Raw genomic sequence first — 19,865 nt, forward strand, 5'->3', positions numbered from 1 at the left:
GGATGACTCTGAGAACTAAAGCGATGTCTCTGGCTCTCACTTCTCCTACCTATAATCCATCCTCTCTGTTCATGCCTCACCTGAGCCTTCTGGATCTGGAGGGAAGCAGCATCAAGAAAAGAATACCCAAGGCTGCCTAGGCCAGCCACTGGATCACCCTCTCTCCCAGGACCATCAGAGGTTTCAAACCTACAATGATTCCTCCACCAGCTTCTCACCTGATTTTGACCCCACACTGTTAGCCCAGCCCCAACACTGCCACTCCCTGGTGCAAGCCTTCCTTACAGAGCCTGCTGGCTGGGCTCCCTGTCTCAAGTCTCTGGGCACTTCAGTCCATCAGTCAGTGAACTCCTGGCTATGCCACCCTCTACTCATTAACTCCAGTGGCTCCCTATTACCTCCAGGAACAAATACAAAATTCTCCCTTGGACTATCCTGGCTCTTTCCTATCTTCTCAGTCTTCTTATACCTTTTTCTTTTCCACACATACTCTACCCAGTGATACTGGCCCCTGTGCTGTTCCTTGAAAGGAATACTCCATCTCCTATCTCCAGGCTTTCTCTCCTGCCAATTCTAACTGGTTTCCTGATCTCTCTCATTTGGTCTTGTATTCATGCTACTCCTGACCTGTCATCCTGCATCCCCCTCACCCCACAACAGCCCATGCTAAGCTATAAGCTCATTACTGGGCTCAGACAGTTTCATTTTCACAATTTCTGGCAGAATCTTCTAGGAAATTAAACAGGGCTGAGCCAGTCATAATAGGATTGGGCTCTCGACTCAGGGACATCAGTGGCCTCATGATCAGAAACACAGTAAAGTATAATGGCTTTCAGTGAAATAGGATTTGACCAATTCACTTTAAAAATGTTTGTTCATTTCTACCCAAATTAGTTTGTCAACAGAGATGACTCAGCTCCTGAATTAGAGGGTCCCTGGTCAATGAGATGCTGCTCATAGAACCACAGACACAGCATAAAGGTGCCTCCGAGGTCATCTAACCTAATCCCTTCATTTTACAGATGAGGAAATTGAGACCCAGGCAAGTCAGGTGTCCTGTCCACGGGTGACAAAAGGGATAAAGTTAGGGCTTGAAATCGAGTCCTCTGATTCCCAATTCAGTGTTGGGCCTCTCCACGGAGGAAATAAAGTCAGAGGAAGACCTCACCTCCCCATCTTGACTTCTGAAGATCTCACACTAGATGGAGGAAAGAGACTGATAATGAAGGAGAAAACATACTATAAAATTTGGTGCTAAAGCAACTAAAATTTATAGCTAAGCAAAGAGTGATCTGTGAGACTGTCAGTGCTTTATACTAAGTGAACAAGCATTTATTAAGTGTCTACTCTGTGCCAGGTCCTGGGCTAAGCACTAGGAAGACAAGGAAAGGCCCTAGCCAGTTTCTACCTTCAAGGAGCTCTCCCTTTAATGAGGGAGCCAACTTGCACAGACAAGATACAAAAAGCAGATCCTGGAAATCATCCCCAGAGGGAAGGCATTAGAACTAGGGCTTCCATAAAGAAAAACTTCCTGTAAAAGGTGCAAGTTTAGCTGGGGTAGAGATGAGGAGGACAGCCAGACAAAAGGGCTGGGCTCCAGAGCTGGAGTATGAGACAAACCACAAAAAGGTCCGTGTTTCTGGATCCCAGAGTATGTGGGGGGCAGGGAAGGGGACAGTACAAGAAAAGTGAAACAGGGAGGTGGGGGCCAGGCTATGAAGAGCTTTAAAAACCAAAGGAGATTTCATATTTGATCCTAAAGGTAGGCATATGGAGCTGAGTTGGGGGAAGGGGCAATATAACACAGCCAGAGCTTGGCTTCAGTAACATTAATCTGACAGCCAAGCAGAGATGGACTCAAATGGGGAGACCTGAGGCAGGCAGCAGCACCCCAGCAGCTATTACAATAGTCTGAGCCTCACCAGGGATAGTGGTGTCAGAGGAGAGAAGGGAGCACATTGGACAGATATGCAGAGGTGAATGAGGCAGACCTTGACAAATGGACTGAACATGACTCTCACATGAAGTCCAGGAGCCTCGGGGCCTGGGAAGATGGCGGTTCACCCTGCAGTAACAGACAAATTATGAAGAAGGGGAGGTTTGGAGAAAGATAATGAGCTCAATCTCAGAGCTTAGTTTAAGCTACTGGACATGCTGTTTGAGATGTCAAAGAGACAGTTGGAGTAGCGAGACTGGAGGTTAGAGTGCACAGATATAGTAGGGCCCATGGAAACAGGGGATGCTTTCTGAGGCCCAGTGTCTGAAACTATGAATGTAACCTGCTGACCCCTCTCTCTCCCTGCTCCTCCCCCTCAGTTTGGTGTTCCCTGGCCTCCCACCCCCTATACCTCCCACACACAAATATCCCCATCACAGCCAGATTCCTCCTTCTCATATTAATGGCTCATCTCCTCAGTCTACCTCATTCTCCTCCACATGAGATGAGGTGACAGACCAAGCAACGAAGAAGAACTCAGTCCTGGCCTGGGCATTCACTGGCAATACTTCTGACCATGACACCAGGCTCCACCTGCCCATCATCTCCACTCTCCCAGGGAGAAGCCCAGATGCCAAAGCTAATGTCACCTTAGTGTTGTCACAGGCCCTGCGGGGTTGGAGGTCAGACACAATCTCACTGAGCTTCCATTTCCTTTCTCTCAGTCCTTGAGCTTCACAGTCACCGTGTGGTAAGACCAAAACATAGGCCAAGAGCCCAGAGAAACAATGTTTGGAGGCTTTTCCTCCCCAGAATAAAGCTGCCTCTGAGGGTTCTGCCTCAGCAGCCAGCCCTCTACCCTCTGGGGCATTTGATCAGCATGGACAATGAAGATTCAATTCATGGTTCCTAGTCCAAATGCTTCACCCCATCAAGGACCCCGCAGTGATTGCCTGAAAAAAGTGCTCTCCTTGCCCATGAATTTGCAACCTCCATTTGCCAAATGCCCAGATAGGAGGGGCAGTCACTGATGCTCAGGTGCCTAATCTGAACAAGGCAAATCCTTCATCAAAGACCTTTTGAATTAAGTTGATCCTATTTTCCAGCTTGCCAATCAGTTTCCTATCTTATGAACTCTACCAAGAAGTATTTCTATCAACAAACCAATTATTAGGTAAAACAACTCTGAACACCACGAAAGCCCAATACAAGGCATTCTCCTATTTCCTAAGTACGTTGACCACTTTACCAACCCTAGAATTGGACATTCCATTGTATGATTTACATATGCCATATGAAAACTCTCTTCTTAAGAAAAAGAAATAAATGCCAAGGAGAGGAGGGAACACATACTATAACACAAATCAAACATAGTAAAACCTGTTAATGATTATATACTTTAGGAGGAAATGAGGTGGCTCAGAAAACAGAACACCAGGCCTAGAGATAGGTCCTGAGTTTAAATGTAGCCACAGACACTTCCTAGCTATGTGACCTTGGGCAAGTCACTTAATCCCAAATGCCTTACCCACTCTTCTGGCTTAGAACCAATACTTAGTATTGATTCCAAGACAGAAGGTAAGGACTTTTTAAAAAAGATTATATTTTTTATTAAGGCTATTATTCCAAGAATTAATTTTATCAGTGAGTTTATATGAATACATCTTCCACAAATTTTCCTGGTTAAAATATATACAAATCATTCTAAAAATATAAGTTACAAAGTTTGAAGAAAATACTATTTTTTAACTTTTTTCTTTGAAGTTTTTAATTAATTAATTAATTTAGGGCATTTCCCCATGGTTATAGGATTCACGTTCTTTCCCTCCCATAACTGACACACAATTCTACTAGGTTTTACATGTGTCATTGATCAAGACTTATTTCCATATTATTGATATTTGCACTAGGGTGATTGTTTAAGAGTCTACATTCCCAATCATATCCCCATTGACCCATGTGATCAAGCAATTATTTCTCTTCTGTGTTTGTATTCCCACAGTTCTTCCTCTGGATGTGGATAGCATTCTTTCCCATAAGTCCCTCAGAGTTGTCCTGGGTCATTGCACTGCTGCAATGCAATATCCATTACATTCAATTTTACCACAGTGTATCAGTCTCTGTGTATAATGTTCTCCTGGTTCTGCTCCTTTCACTCTGCATCAGTTCCTGGAGGTCATTCCAGTTCACATGGAATTCCTCCAGTTCATTATTCCTTTGAGCTCAGTAATATTCCATCACCAACAAACACCTCAATTTGTTCAGCAATTCCCCAATTGAAGGGCATACCTTTGTTTTCCCATTTTTTGCCACCACAAATAGCATGGCTATAAATATTTTTGTACAAGTCTTTTTCCTTATGATCTCCTTGGGGTATAAACCCAGCAGTGGTATGGCTAGATCAAAGGGTAGGCAGTCTTTTAGGACTCTTTGGGCATAGTTCCAAATTGCCATCCAAAATGGTTGGATCAACTCACAACTCCACCAGTAATGCATTAATGTCACAATTTTGCCTCATCCCCTCCAACACATTACTTTCCTTTGTTATCATGTTAGCCAATCTGCTACGTGTGAGGTGATACCTCAGAGTTGTTTTGATTTGCATTTCTCTAATTATTAGAGATTTAGAACACTTTCTCATGTGTTTATTGATAGTTTTGAGTTCTTTATCTGAAAATTGCCTATTCATGTCCCTTGCCCATTTATCAATTGGAGAATGGCTTGATTTTTTGTACAATTGATTTAGCTCCTCATAAATATGAGTAATTAGACCTTTGTCAGAGTTTTTTGTTATAAAGATTTTTTCCCAATTTGTTGCTTCCCTTCTAATTTTGGTTGCATTGGTTTTATTTGTACAAACCCTTTTTAATTTAATGTAATCAAAATTATTTATTTTACATTTTATAATATTTTTATAACTCTTGCTTGGTCTTAAAATCTTTCCTTTCCAAAAGATCTGACAAATATACTATTCTGTGTTCACCTAATTTACTTATAGTTTCCTTCTTTATATTCAAGTCATTCTTGAATTTATTCTGAGTTTATCTTGGTGTAGGTTGTAAGATGTTGATCTAAACTTAATCTCTCCCATATTTTTTTCCAATTTTCCCAGCACTTTGTCAAATAGTGGATTTTTGTCCCAAAAGCTGAGCTTTTGGGGTTTATCATAGACTGTCTTGCTGAGGTCATTTACCCCAAGTCTATTCCACTGATCCTCCCTTCTGTCTCTTCGCCAGTATCATATTCTTTTGATGACTGCTGCTTTACAGTACAGTTTAAGATCTGGTACTGCTAGGCCACCTTTACATTTTTTTTATTATTTCCCTTGATATTCTTGATCTTTTGTTCTTCCAAATAAACTTTGTTGTAGTTTTTCCTAATTCAGTAAAAAAGTTTCTTGGTAGTTTGATAGGTATGGCACTAAATAAGTAGATTAATTTGGGTAGGATTGTCATTTTTATTATGTTAGCTTATCCTACCCATGAGCAATTAATGTTTTTTCCAATTGTTTAGATCTAGTTTTAATTTTGTGGAAAGTGTTTTGTAATTGTGTTCATATAATTCCTATGTATGCCTTGGCAGATAGAATACCAAGTATTTTATTTTGCCTATGGTGATTTTAAATGGAATTTCTCTTTCTAACTCTTGCTGCTGAGATATGTTGGAAATATATAGAAATGATGATGAATCATGTGGGTTTATTTTGTACCCAGCAACTTGCTATAGTTTTTGATTATATCCACTAGCTTTTGAGTTGATTCTGTAGGATTCTTTAAATAGACATCATATCATCAATCCATACCATCAGCCATGGGTACCAGAGTCAAGCCAAGCACATGCGCTCAACTAATCAAAATCTGCTACTACATTATGGAAAGAATTTGAAAGAGGAGAGAAAAAAATAGAATTTCTAGTGAAGAATAAATTAAGCAGAAAATTCAATTGACCACAAGAACTCACTGGTCTCATACTCACATTAATCAAGGTTATAATTAAATTAAGCTCAGTAATTAAATATAGAATAGTTATAAATAAATATCATTATAATTAAATTAAGCTCTAAAAGTTACAACAGAAACACAATGCTGATTGGCAAAATGAGTGTATGGTTTTTCTCAGAAAAATCTTAAAAATCCAAACAAAAACAATGCAACCAGGGGCAGCTGGGTAGCTCAGTGGATTGAGAGCCAGGCCTAGAGACGGGAGGTCCTAGGTTCAAATCCGGCCTCAGACACTTCCCAGCTGTGTGACCCTGGGCAAGTCACTTGACCCCCATTGCCTACCCTTACCACTCTTCCACCTATAAGTCAATACACAGAAGTTAAGGGTTTAAAATTAAAAACAAAACAAAACAATGCAACCAAAATCAGAAGGGAAACAACAAATTGGGAAAAAATCTTTATAACAAAAAACTCTGACAGGGGTCTAATTACTCAAACATACAAGGAGTTAAATCAATTGTATAAAAAAATCAAGCCATTCCCCAATAGATAAATGGGCAAGGGACATGAATAGGCAACTTTCAGACAAAAAAATAAAAACTATGAATAAGCACATGAGAAAGTGCTCTAAATCTCTAATAATTAGAGAAATGCAAATCAAAACAAAACAAATCAAAACAAAACAGCTGAGGTATCACTTTACACCTAGCAGACTGACTAAAATGATAGAGGAGAGTAATGAATGTTGGAGGGGATGTGGCCAAATTAGGATATTAATGCATTGCTGGTGGAGTTGTGAACTGATCCAACCATTCTGGCTGGCAATTTGGAACTATGCTCAAAGGGCTATAAAAGAATGCCTGCCCTCTGATCCAGCCATACCATTGTTGGGTTTGTACCCCAAAGAGATCATAGATAAACAGACTTGTACGAAAATATTTATAGCTGCGCTTTTTGTGGTAGGAAAAAACTGGAAAATGAGGGGATGCCCTTCAATTGGGGAATGGCTGAACAAATTGTGGTATATGTGGGTGGTGGAATACTATTGTGCTCAAAGGAATAATAAACTGGAGGAATTCCATGTGAACTGGAAAGAACTCCAGGAATTGATGCAGAGCGAAAGGAGCAGAGCCAGAAGAACATTGTACACAGAGACCAATACACTGTGGTAATATAGAATGTAATGGACTAGCAGCAATGCAGTGATCCATAACAATTCTGAGGGATTTATGGAAAAGAACACTACCCACATTCAGAGGAAGAACTACAGGAGAGGAAACAGAGAAGAAATGCAACTGCTTGAACACATGGGTTGAGGCAGACATGATTGGGGATGTAGACCCGAAACTACCACACCAATGCAACTATCAACAATATGTAAATAAGTCTTGATCAATAACACATGTTAAAACCAGGGGAAATGCACATCAGCTATGGGGGGGAGGGAGGAGGTCGGGGGGTTGAAGGGGAAAGTAAGAACATGAATCATGTAACCATGATAACTTTTCTAAAAAATAAAAATTATTAAATAAAAAAAGAAATTTTTAAAAAAGTCCAAAAAAAAGAAAAATCTAAAAATCTAATCTGTATAACTTTAACTGTAAATCTAATAACACCTGCCTACAGCTTTTCAGCATGTAGGATGAAGTCTTAAAGCAATTTCAGTTCTTTAACTGAGAGACTTCTAACGTTTTACTCACCCCCATAAATCTCTGATAATAGAATTTAGAGTTGGAAGGGTCTTTAGAGATCACCTCACACTCTACATTATATATGGAAGCAGAGAACAGAGAGGGAGGGGAAATTACAGAACGTTGGGCAGGAAGCAAGGAGCAAAGTCAGGATCTGAACCTGAATCTCCAACCCCAAGGCTCTCTCCTGCCCTGAATAATCATAACACTCAGGAAATAATGGACCACAGAGATTCCCCCAGACTCTAAGGTAAGAAGAAGCAAAACCCCTAAAGTACCTTGCCTCAAATCACTACCTCGAGGATCCTCTACTGTCTTAGGGAAGATACTGGGCCACAGAAACCCAAATTTGGAGAGTTCTTCAGTTAGTGTTTAGATATTTCATACCACCTTTCTCCAGCCAAGAAAAGTTACACATTTTGTTCTATAGCTAATCACATGGAAAAGGCAAAAAAGAGAAAGGCCTCCCCCCTACCTTTTTTTGATTGTCAGCACCCTAATAGAGGAACACTGTTCTCTGAATATATGTACATTCTATGAATGTAATAAGACCATTCAAAAAATAAAATAAGTTACATGAAGTGCTAAAATAATTCTCTGATTTCAACCTTGGGCTCTTCACAAACTCAGTAAAGTCCCAAACCTCAACATGAGCTCCTTAAATGACAGCTTATAGATTTCATTCAAGAAAGATATTTTGCCATTTTGGTTTTCTTTTTTAAAGTCTATTCATCCAGATCTCTAAAAAACTCAAGGAGTTTACAGAAGGAATTGAACAAATTATTAGAACTGGCAAAAATGCTAAAAGATGGCAACAAATAGATTCACTTTCACCCTATGAAACAAAAAGAGGAGAGATATGGCTTCCTCACCATTTGTAGCTTCTCTACTCCATGCTTCTTTATTTTTACTTATTTTTTAAGCAAACAGGGTTAAGTGACTTGCCTAGGATCACACAGCCAGTAAGAATCTAAGACTGGGGGCAGCTGGGTAGCTCAGTGGAGTGAGAGTCAGGCCTAGAGACAGGAGGTCCTAGGTTCAAACCCAGCCTCAGCCACTTCCCAGCTGTGTGACCCTGGGCAAGTCACTTGACCCCCATTGCCCACCCTTACCCATCTTCCACCTATGAGACAATACACCAAAGTACAAGGGTTAAAAAAAAAAAATAATCTAAGACTGCATCTGAGTGTGTGTGTGTGTGCCTGCAGGCTCAGTGTGTGCCACTCTGCACCACCTAACTGCCCCCAAGTTCTGCTTCTCCAATAGGAAGAAGCTGGTGGAAGAACTGAGCTCAGCCAGTCGTCCTCAGAAAAGATGTTCTCGAGGGCAATTTGGAACTATGTGCAAAGGCCCTTTGATCCAGCCATACCATTGCTGGGTTTGTACCCCAAAGAGATAATAAGGAAAAAAACTTGTACAAAAATAATCATAGCTGTGCTCTTTGTGGCAGCAAAAATTTGGAAAAAGAGGGAGTATCCACTGATTGGGGAATGGATGAATAAATTATGGTATCTGTTGGTGATAGAATATTATTGTGCTGAAAGGAATAAAGAAATGGAGGAATTCCATGTGAACTGGAAAAACCTCCAGGAAGTGATGCAGAGCGAAAGGAGAAGAACCAGAAGAACATTGTACACAGAAACTGATATATTATGGCATAATCAAATGTAATGGACTATTCTACCAGCAACACTGAAATGATCCAGGCCAATCCAGAGGAACTTGTGAGAAAGAACACTAACCACATCCAGAGAAAGAACTGTGGCAACAGAAACACAGAAGAAAAACATATGATTGATCACATGGTTCGATGAGGATATGATTAGGGTTTTGGTGTTAAAAGATCACCCTCCTGCAAATACGAATAAAATAGGAATATGTTTTGAACAATGATACATGTATAACCCAGTGGAACTGTTTGTCAGCTTTGGGAGGGGAGAGAAGAGAGTGGAGGAGGTGGGATTATGAATCATGTAACCATGGAAAAATAATCTAAAGAAAAATCAAAATAAATAAATGAAAACAATCAAAAAGAGAAAAGATGTTCTCCAGCATCTACTTCATCCAGCTGCCTGTCCTGATCCATATCCTGCTCCTCCCATCTCCAATGGTCTAATAAGTGTACTGATTAAAACATAAAAGAGACGTTTATGGATTCTCTGCTGAGAAGCGATAATAGTCAAAAGACTTATTAAACAGAAAACCAATGGAAAAAAAATTTTTAAAGAACCTTAGATTTAGTAACTTCCTTGGACACAAGTCTTCACTGGCATGAAGGAGGAGAGTTCGGGCTGACTCATCAGTGGCTTGATCCAGCCAGGTTCTACCCTATAAAACACAAGATCTTTAGTCAGATAATAAACATTTATTATGTGCTTACTGTATGCAAGGGCCTGTCCTAATACTGATGAAAATAACGGTAAAGACAGTCTGCCCTCAAAGAGGTCACATTCTAATGGGAGAAGAGGTCTGTCTAATACATTCTGCGTGTGAATAGAATATAAACATAACAGAAAAGTTCACTTCTTACCTTCTCTGAAAGAATACAAAGTTTGGCAAATTTACTGCATCCTGACATTTCTTCTAAAAACCCCTCCGAAATAAGCTGTTGAGCCAAAGCCTTCCACCAGCTCTCCAAATGGTCCTTGCCACCACCAAAGAGACAATGACGGCGGAATTTATCAGGAAGACGTTGAGAATTCTGAAAGCAGTGAAAAGCCATAATCTACAAGTCATTCCTTACTTAAGAGTAGACAAAGTACCTTCTCACTGAGGAACAATAGTAACAGGTTAAGATTCCATCAGGCCTCCAGCAGGCAACGCCTCTTTCTAAATACCTGTGACCGGCAGACGGCAGATCCCATCACCAGGAGTATACCTCCAACCCAACACTACCACATCTCACCATTAGGCCCGTTTTGGGACACATAAAGGAAATGATCCAAACCCACCATGTGGCCCACGCCAAGAAGTCTAAAGTTCTCGCCCACAACATTACATTTCCTTTTTTCTTGCCTTTAGAGGGTAAATGGGCAATCTGACCAAGGCCTAAGATCTGTGAGAACTACACAAGAGTGAGCTCAGCAGTGCTGATCATAAAATGCCAGGATCAAACCAACAGGGCTCTAAGCTGTCCCCAGAGAAAGTGGGTCCAAAATGCACTGGGAAGGGACAATGACCAAGGAAGGCAAAGAGAAAGCAGAATGACCAAATTCCTGTTTTTCTTCCCTGCCAAGGAGAATATTCTTTGGACTACAAACAAACAAAAAGGGCTGAACAAGATGAAGCAAGGAGATATAACAAACAAGAGCACTCAATGTCCTGCATGAAACCAAGTCATCAGCCTCAGATGGCAAAGCCATGACTACTGAACCACTAGTGGTTAATGACCCTGAAAGGATCTGGAGAAGAGAACTCGAAAAGTAAATGTTGTCCCCAAGACTTTGCCTTCATCTGCTTTTCCCATCAGGCAGGACCAGGGTCTTAACATCTACCCCCCAGCACCTGCAGTTCACCCTGCCCACACTGTCACCTGGCCCACACCCTCCTGCAGGCCCTTGATGCCTACCACTTGCTCTCCCCTTCCTTCTCTAATTTGTGAATCTAACTAGGTCATTCTCCTACTCAGAAAAACTCAGAAACTCCCCCACTGCCTCTAGTTAATAATACATGCTCCTTCTAGTATTTAAAACCCTTCAAAGTTGGCCTCTCCTATTTGTGCCACCCTGACCCACTGAATGAATGTACTACCAAGCATCCAGGCAGACTGCTTTGAAAGTATCACTTCACCTTTATACCTTGTGCTCTGTGCTATGGTACAGAGGGTACAGAGGGGGTCATCAACTGGGTGAACATCAAACAAAGGAAAGAGCACTGGATCTTGAATCAGAAGATAAAGGCTGGAGCCCAGATGTTAACTGACTGTGCAACTATTAGCATTTGCCTAAACCTCTTTGGGCAAGTCTCATTATCCATCATAAGAGGACAATGATGTACCTCAAACTCTCCCAATACCTAGTGACTTACATGACTTATACTCACATGTAGACACGATAGCCACTGATACCTAATTGAAGGCCCCCACCAGAAGCAAGAAAGCATTCCCAAGCAATATTCAACAAAAGTTACAACTTGACCACTTCACAATTAAATTAAAGCAATCAAGAATAGAAGAACCCTCTCAGCTAATTATTTGTATATTATGAAAAAGCATATGATTCTAAAGCACAAAACTCCTTAAAGATAGAAATTGAAATAAATCCCTCTTGAACAATCATCTTTAGAATCAATCCACTCTTTGCATTTACAGAGTTCTTTCTACATCCTGATTCTGTCATCCAGCATATTAGTGATTCTTCCAAGACTTGGGTCATCTATCAATTTGACCAGTGACAAGAAGACTAAACCAAACAGAACCAAGGACAGAGGCCTGCAGCAATCCACCAGAACAGGGTTCTTGGCCTAGGACTCATGAATTTTGTTTTGTTTTTTAAACAGCATTTCATTATGTATAATAGGTTTTCCTTATAAACCTATGTATTTTGATTTATGCAACTAAAAACATGATTTGGAGACTTCACCAGATGATGACTAAAGGGATCCAGGAGACTACAAAAAAAGCTTCCTACCATTGTGTGGGGTCGGTATATGAAGCAGATTTGATTCAATTTAACTGTACTAATAAAGAGTTCTTAACAAGTCAAAAAATAAACAGATAATCAGAATGTCAGAAAGAAAAGAGATTCACACAGTTGGCAAATTAATTAAAACCTGGGATTAAAGGCCAGTAGAGTTCCCAACAAAACATCTTTGTATAAACTAAGGAAGTAGAATGTACACCACTAGCAAAACAATGAACATCTGGTGCCATTGTTATGCTATAAACATAAAAGGCTTGACATCAAACCTATGTTCCCCTATTGAGAGCCACGAAGAGAGATGTGTTCTTGTCTATCAAAATACACAAATATTACACATTTGTATTTATTCCAATGAAGTGGACAATTTAGTGAATTCCCAGAGTTAGAAGTTACAATTTTAAAATCACTCAAGCTCTTACGACACTTCCTTCATCCAGAAATCCAACTTGCTGTGGTTTTGCTGCAGGCAAAATACCAGCTTACTGGTATGCTATCTGCCTTAGTTATTAAGAGGAGTTTTGTTTTTTTTTGCTTGTAAATCTTTTGTCTATCAAGGGTGGTATAAAATTTCATGAAGGATAACTTTTTAAATTGAAGACTCCCAAAAGGACTTGACTGACTCAGTTTTCAAATAACAGGTGAAATCTGATCTCTCCTGGGAGCCCCTTCAGTTCTGTCTAGGAGCCCACTTATGTTCATCAAGGACATGACTAGATTATACCAAATTAAACAAAAATAATTTAACATGTCATGGCTCCAACTGGACTCCATGGGCTCTAAGGGTGAGAAGAGTAAGTGAGCCATTTAAGAGGGTTTTTTAGAGATATCAAAATCTTCTTCTGGCATCTTAATAGCATTGGTGGTTGGAAGTGAGGGCAGAGATGATGGATTTTACATAAACCAAGTAAAGTGAAAACTGGAAAGCTACAAATCTATGATCAACCCCTCATAGAGCTCCCAGGACCAGCACACAAACAGACTCAGCCTGAGACCACAAACTCCCCATTACTGTGGACTCTAAGGAGAGAAAATTCCGACATCTAGTCAGTCACACTAAGGATTCTACAAATTCACAGAAGTTCTTATCCAAACGTTTAAAAAGAAAGCATTACATTCAAAGCGAGGGCTTTAGAATAGCCTATTTTTTAAAACTATCTCTGTATTTCCCACATATGTTGCCTTGCACCATCTCATCTTGGGTTCTCTTTCTCACTTTCTATAGGAAGGAAAGGAGAAGGGAATAAGCATGTATTAAGCCCCTACTGCCAGGCTTTACAATTATCATCTCACACGATCCTCATAAAACCTGGCAGTAAGGATCTCCACATAACAGAAGAGGAAACTGAGGGAAACAGGACTAGGTGACTTCCTCAATCACATAGTTAGGCAGTCTGAGACCATAAACTTAGGTCTTCTTGACTGTAGATCTATCCACTATACCACATGGCTACCTTCTGAGACCAAAAACAAGTCCCATCTCTTCTCTGGGCCTGTTCCCTCCTCTGCACCATGAGGGATGATTTTCAATGGTCCCTAAAATCCCTCCCTGCCTGCTTTCCCCTGATAGCAGTGAGGAACAGCCAAACTAGCACTCCACATTCCTAGATCTGGAAGGTGCATGAGGCATTGGCATTTCATGCTATCTGGCTTCAAGACATTCTGGGATGCTGGAGATGATGGCAATAATGATGATGATAATGGCTAATATTTATGTAGTGCTTCCCATGTGCCAGACACTGTGCTAAGTGCTTTACAATTGTTATCTTACCTGATCCTCACAACAACTCTAGGAGTGGGTGATATTATTATTCCCCTTTTATAGAGAAGGAAATTGAAGAAGACAAAGCCAGTAAGTGTCCAAGGCTGCATTTGAATCCAGGACTTCATGACTCCAGGCCCAGGACTCTCTCCATATCACCACCTGGTTGCCTAGCACTGACCCAATCAAGGTAAGGTTAGAAAAGCTCCAAGGTCCAAGGTAAGGTTAGAAAAGGTCCAAGGTTCAAAAGCTCCATTTCCAAGCAAATAAATGGAATTTAGCTTTCTAGCCTTATACAATTCATACAAATCATACACTCACTTACCTTGCTTTCATTTGTTTAATTTATATTTTAAAAAAAAAAACAGATGTAGCTCCCAGTAGTGAGAGTAGGAACCAGTAAAATCACAGCCATAGTTCCCACAAAATGTTCACTTACTAAAAATGAAGAGCATGCAGATCCTCTCTTTAAGAGTCTGAGGACCTCACAGGAGAAGCAATTGAGCCATCATACCAGAACATACTAAGGAGAAAAACAACCTCAGAGCTGCCAAATATGGCAAAACCATACTTGATGGTGTGAAGATAGGATTAACTCTCCCCTTGCCTATTTTTAAATTAATCAACAAAAACTGAAAACACTCCTACTTAAACTAAGTAGGGGAGGTCCACAAGCCATTTGCTAAAAGTGGGTGTCAACTCCAGAAGTGACTGACCACCTCCTGGGTAGTGCTAAGCAAATTTAAAGACTGCAATTGGCTCCCATAAAGTGGAAGAAGGGACAGGAAGTGATGTAAAAAAGGTGATGAACTTCCTGTGCAAGAGGTCTTCCTCCTGAATCTTGGGCCTGGAGGATCTTGGACTGGACTGTGGTTTGGAGCTATGACTTGGGACTTCAACCTGAGACTCTGGCTCTTGGACTGCTTCTAGTAAGACTGCTCCTGGATCTTCTCCTTTGGAGCTTCAGCTTGGGTAAGTAAGAAACTGACCCTCCTTTCCTGGATTCTAGAGAAATTAGTTCCAGAGAGGCCTCCCCTTCTTGGAGGAGGCCATGTGGGTTGAATCCTTGTTTAATTCACCAAGAGTCCTCCAGCTGAGAGGTTAACAAGCCCTGGGTGGTTTGAGCCTGGACCAGAGCAACATTTAGGGTAATAGGCTAGACTTCTTACTCTACCCTCTTTTACATTTCTCTACTTTCACTCTTTCTACCTCTTTGTAAATAAAGCTACTGAAAGTCAATTTGAATTGAGCCATAATATTTTTTTAAATTGTCGACCACAGTATTCTCTTAGAATTCTCACATAATTTAGTCAAACCCTTAATTTTAATTCCTTACGATGGAATAAAATTTTCCCTAAAAAGTGCCTGGCATGTAGTAGGCACTTAATAAATGTTTCTAGATTAACTGACTAATGAGAGACCACTAATTAGACAGTTCTGATTTTCAGCAGTTCTCCAGCTGACCTCATAGATTGTCTCCTGTCTTCTGACACCCTGAAAGTGAACTTTTCTTAATGTCCCAAGGAGACCAGGCCTGAGGATTTCTCCATCAGTCACAGATCAATGTGATGAACAGGCCCAAAGTGGGGCCAGGGGTTGAAGCCAGAGGTACGCATATGCAAGGGAAAGCAGGGGCCTGGCCAGAAAGATGAGTCCTCCCTGAAAAGGAAGAGGATCCTACAGTTTTAGGCCAGTGACAACAAACCAAGTCTCACCAGGAGAGGCTGAGATGAGGTAAAAGGTCCCCGAGAAGGTGGCCCAAAGGGCAGGCACACTCACCGATCCTCGAAGAAATAAAACTGGCATTCCAATTCCAAACTTCTGTCCTAAGACACATACTGCAGACAACAGTTTATAGGCCTGTGGACCAAAGTCCTTTAAGTTCTCTTCTGAGTCATCACCAGAATGAGGGTTGTTAAGTCTAAAGACAGAGGCAGAGAGAAATAAGAATGTTCTGTGAATTTATGCAGCAAACCCAGCACCAGCCAATGAGCAAAACTAGATTCAAACAGAATCAGGAAGGGCAATAGAAACTCCAATGATTGCCAAGGGAATATGGCAGCACATGTTATATGACAGAGGAATGTGAATAATGGTGACTCTCCCTCACAGAGGACTTTGAGATTTTCAGAGCACCTCCCAGACAATCATCCTGGGACAGAGGTAGCCCCAGGACTGCCATCCCAGAAAATAAGGCCCATCTGAGAACCCTAGGCAGCTGGAGCCCCCCTCATCAGGAGACAAACTCCCCTGCACCCTCTGGCCAACACCAATGAGGCTCTTATGGAGAGGGTAAAGATTCAAATAGGCTCATTCAGAGAAAAGCCCCCAAACAGACCTGGCCTTCAAAGGCAGCTATGACTTCCTTGGTCTCCATCATGAGAGTCAGCTTTGAAAAGCCCTCCCTGGCAACTCTCTGGGTCCCACCCACATTTGAACCCATGCTCAAGTAGGCTGCAATGAGAAAATGTGCCCACCCTCCTCCCTATCCTTTCTGGCAAGAGCACTGCAGACTCTGCCCAGCTGAGTTTGACTGAGCTGCTATGTGTTCTCCCTTTGATACAAGGGGAAGGAATTTTGAGAATGAAGGTAAAAACCAAAGAAAGTTAAAATTTAAAAGAAAACACCTTTTTCCAACAATTTTTCATTCCTGAGGCCATCACTACTCAAGACAGGGTCAGCTTCTGATATGCTTTCAACCACATTCCCCTTATGAGAGATGAGCCCTGGCATGGCCTACCACCATGAAGGCAGCAGGATTCTAATTAAAGGATCTGGCCTGGAGAGTGAGCTTTGCTATTTGCCTCCCTTGTGATATGGGGGAAGTCAAGTCCTCTCTTTAGGGCAATTTTTTATCTGTCAAATAAAAGGATTAGGTTCCATGTTCCCTCAGGTCCCTTCCCTTCTAGTCATAATTGTATTGCCAAAGGAAGATTTTAATTTGCATTGAAAGGGTAAAGGAGTCCAATGGCCAATCTTTAAGGAGTCAGAAGAGCAGAGGGAACCATGGCCGAGCAGGCCAGCTTTGTAAGTGACTTCTGACACACTTTTTTTGAAAGCAGGCTGTACCCGAAAGATTCATGATTTCATGTCCAACCCCCTTCTTCTGAACTACGATGTATATGGAAAAAAATTCTCATTAAATCTGATCTTTATGAAGTCTAGAATGTTTTTTAAAAAGTGAAAGAGCTTAGAAAGGAAAATATGGGTTTTCAAATAGCGAGTTATCCACCACTCCAGGGTTTGCAAAACACATTATACCATTGCATCTGTGTTTTCAAATGTTATTTGCTTATTTTGAGTTTGAGAAGTTTAGAGGGTTCTTAAGGAAATGAAAACTAACACTACTTGGGTTGAGTTTTTTTTTAAATCCTTACCTTCCACCTTAGAATCAATACCATGTATCAGTTCAAAGGCAGAAGAGTGGTAAGGGCTAGGCAATGGGGGTTAAGTGACTTGCCCAGGGTCACCTAGCTAGGAAGTGTCTGAGGCCAGATTTGAACCTAGGACCTTCTGTCTCTAGGGCTGGCTCTCAATCCACTGAGCTACCCCAGTTGCCCAAAACTAACACTATGTTAAAGAAATCCAGGATATCAACCACCAATTATGAACAAATCATTTCCTATTTGGCAGATGGGGATGGCACTTTCTTTTCTAAAAAAAATTTTTTTTAAACCTTACCTTCCTTCTAAGGCAGAAGAGCAATAAGGACTAGGCAATGGTGATTAAACAACTTGCCCAGGTTCACACAGAGAGGAAGTGTTGGAGGTCAAATTTGAACACAGGACCTCCTGCCCCTAGGCCTGGCTCTCCATCTGTTGAACCACCTAACTGCCCCTTCAAATCATGTCTAACTCTTTGTGACCACATTTGGAATTTCCTTGGCAAAGATACCAGATTGCTATTTCCTTCTCCAACTATTTTACAGATGAGGAAACTGAGGCAAACAGGGTGAAATGACTTGCCCAAAGTCACATTACTAGTGTCCCAGGCCAGATTTGAATTCAGAAGAATGATTCCTGACTCTGGGTCCAGTGCTTTATACACTGCATGACCTAGCTGCCCCACGATTGCCCTTTCCAAAGTGGCCCAGACTCACATACTCACCTGGCCCGACAGTTATCACAACACTGTTCCGTTCCCATAATGCCCAAGGAGGCCTTTCGGAGCTGTTTGTCTTCAAAATGAGACAAGATGATTCTACCCAAGAGAAAATGGAGAATTCAATGAATGAACAGAAATTGACATATTGAAATCATTACTAAAAATGAGGTAAAACATCACTGATTGATTCAAAGGGGAGGTTATTATTGGACTCTAATGCAATCAGGAGCCAGCAAGCTGGCCTTTTTGTTTTTTAGAGACTCAGACAACACACAGAATCATGGTGATAATGAGACTCTAATTCAGGACAGCTTCAAGCCTAGTCATCCCTCCCTTCCCTGCCAAGGCTCTTCCATGTGCATACAGACCAGGCACAAGAACTTCCCGTAGAACCCCAGCCACTTACTTTCGCCTGCAATTGCTGGACTGAAGGTATTTTTCTAACTGTCTCATCATCTTCAATTTGTATTGTCGAAAATTAGCATTCTGTATGTCACTAAGGAGGAGCCTGTTGGTTAGAATAGAAAGGATAAGAACAAAAGAATCAAACTTGACCACTGATTTCTAAAATTTGGTGGATTTTATCAGGAAAAAAAAGGTAGTTTCTTTCCAAATATAATCACCATATCCGGTTAGATCATTAGACAGTATTCTTCTTTTTATTCTTATCATTAATTAACCCACCACCCTAAACAGGTTAATTTTGTAAGCCATACTTCTAGAAAAATACACATTATGAAATCCATCAAACACAAACATTGGAAAGGCAGAGTCAAGATGGAGGCTTAGAAGCAGCAAGATTCCTCTGGGAAAACCCTTCCCCACCAATCAAAAACAAAGCACTTCAAGGGAGACTGAAAACCAAATCCAACAACAAGACAGAGCTGTGGGACCCTCCTCCTCAATTCAACTTAAAAGGTATGCAGAGAAGATTGAATTCTCAGGTTTAAGGAAAAGAAAAAGGAAGGTGTCAGGGCCCCTCCCCCATCTACTGTGCTGAGACTTGGTGGTCAATGGGATCTCAGGGAAAGGGCTCCAAACTGGACAAAGTACTTTGCTACTACAACTTCGAAAATCTCAGGGCTCTGACCATACCTCCCAAGGAGGCAGCTGGAAAAGAGAAGCAGAGAAGAGGGAAGGCTTATCACAACCTTTAGCTACCACACCTCCATCCTAGGCCTCTGCCCCGGGAAGTTTTGGCCTCAAGGCACATTCTGCTCTGCAGATCAGCTCAACTGGATTAAATCCACTTTATCAATAGTGCAGAGAAGAAGCCTCCAGAGGGTAGAAAAACCCAAAACAACAGAGCTAGCAAACAACCAGAAGAGCAAGTGCACAAAATAGACAGAAAACCAAACTCAACAAGACAAAAGCACAGGTCTCTCCTACTTGATTCAACCTGAAAGACATGCAGATAAAGTTGAATTTTCAAGTAGAAGGGAGAGATCCAACACCTCTCCTCCACCTACTACACTGAGACCCACAGTTGGGCTCTGGCTAACTAGGATCCCAGACTGAAGGCTGCAACCTCCACATAGTACCTTGATACAACTAGAAGTTTGGGGCTCTGGAAGGGAGGAGGCTGGCAGAAAGGAGTAAAGTGGAGGGCCAAGGGTAACTACCTTAAGTGTCCACATATCCACTTTCACCTTCAGCCTCTGCTGGCAGCAGGGAAAGATCTGGCCTCAGGGCACATTAATACAACAGGTCAGCTCCAACAGTCTAATTCAGTTAATCAGCAGAGCAGAGAAGAAGCCCCTTCAGGACAGAAAAGCCCAAACTCAGAGATCCAGA

The 19,865-nt window shown here is 41.3% G+C and overlaps 1 protein-coding gene across 1 annotated transcript in view; it reads right to left on the reverse strand.

Moving 5' to 3' along the window:
* WRN (WRN RecQ like helicase) overlaps positions 1–19,865 on the reverse strand; it is a 94,905-nt gene that overhangs the window by 30,549 nt on the left and 44,491 nt on the right. Inside the window, exons 20-24 of the mRNA XM_044680487.1 lie at positions 18,478–18,579; positions 18,075–18,167; positions 15,747–15,888; positions 10,099–10,269; positions 9,799–9,896 (exon numbers count right to left, since the gene is read on the reverse strand). Of these exons, the coding sequence (XP_044536422.1) occupies positions 9,799–9,896; positions 10,099–10,269; positions 15,747–15,888; positions 18,075–18,167; positions 18,478–18,579 (606 nt within the window). The remainder of the gene's footprint in view (positions 1–9,798; positions 9,897–10,098; positions 10,270–15,746; positions 15,889–18,074; positions 18,168–18,477; positions 18,580–19,865) is intronic.

The sequence above is a fragment of the Gracilinanus agilis genome, chromosome 6, assembly GCF_016433145.1.
Source record: "Gracilinanus agilis isolate LMUSP501 chromosome 6, AgileGrace, whole genome shotgun sequence".
Classification (NCBI taxonomy): Eukaryota; Metazoa; Chordata; class Mammalia; order Didelphimorphia; family Didelphidae; genus Gracilinanus; species Gracilinanus agilis.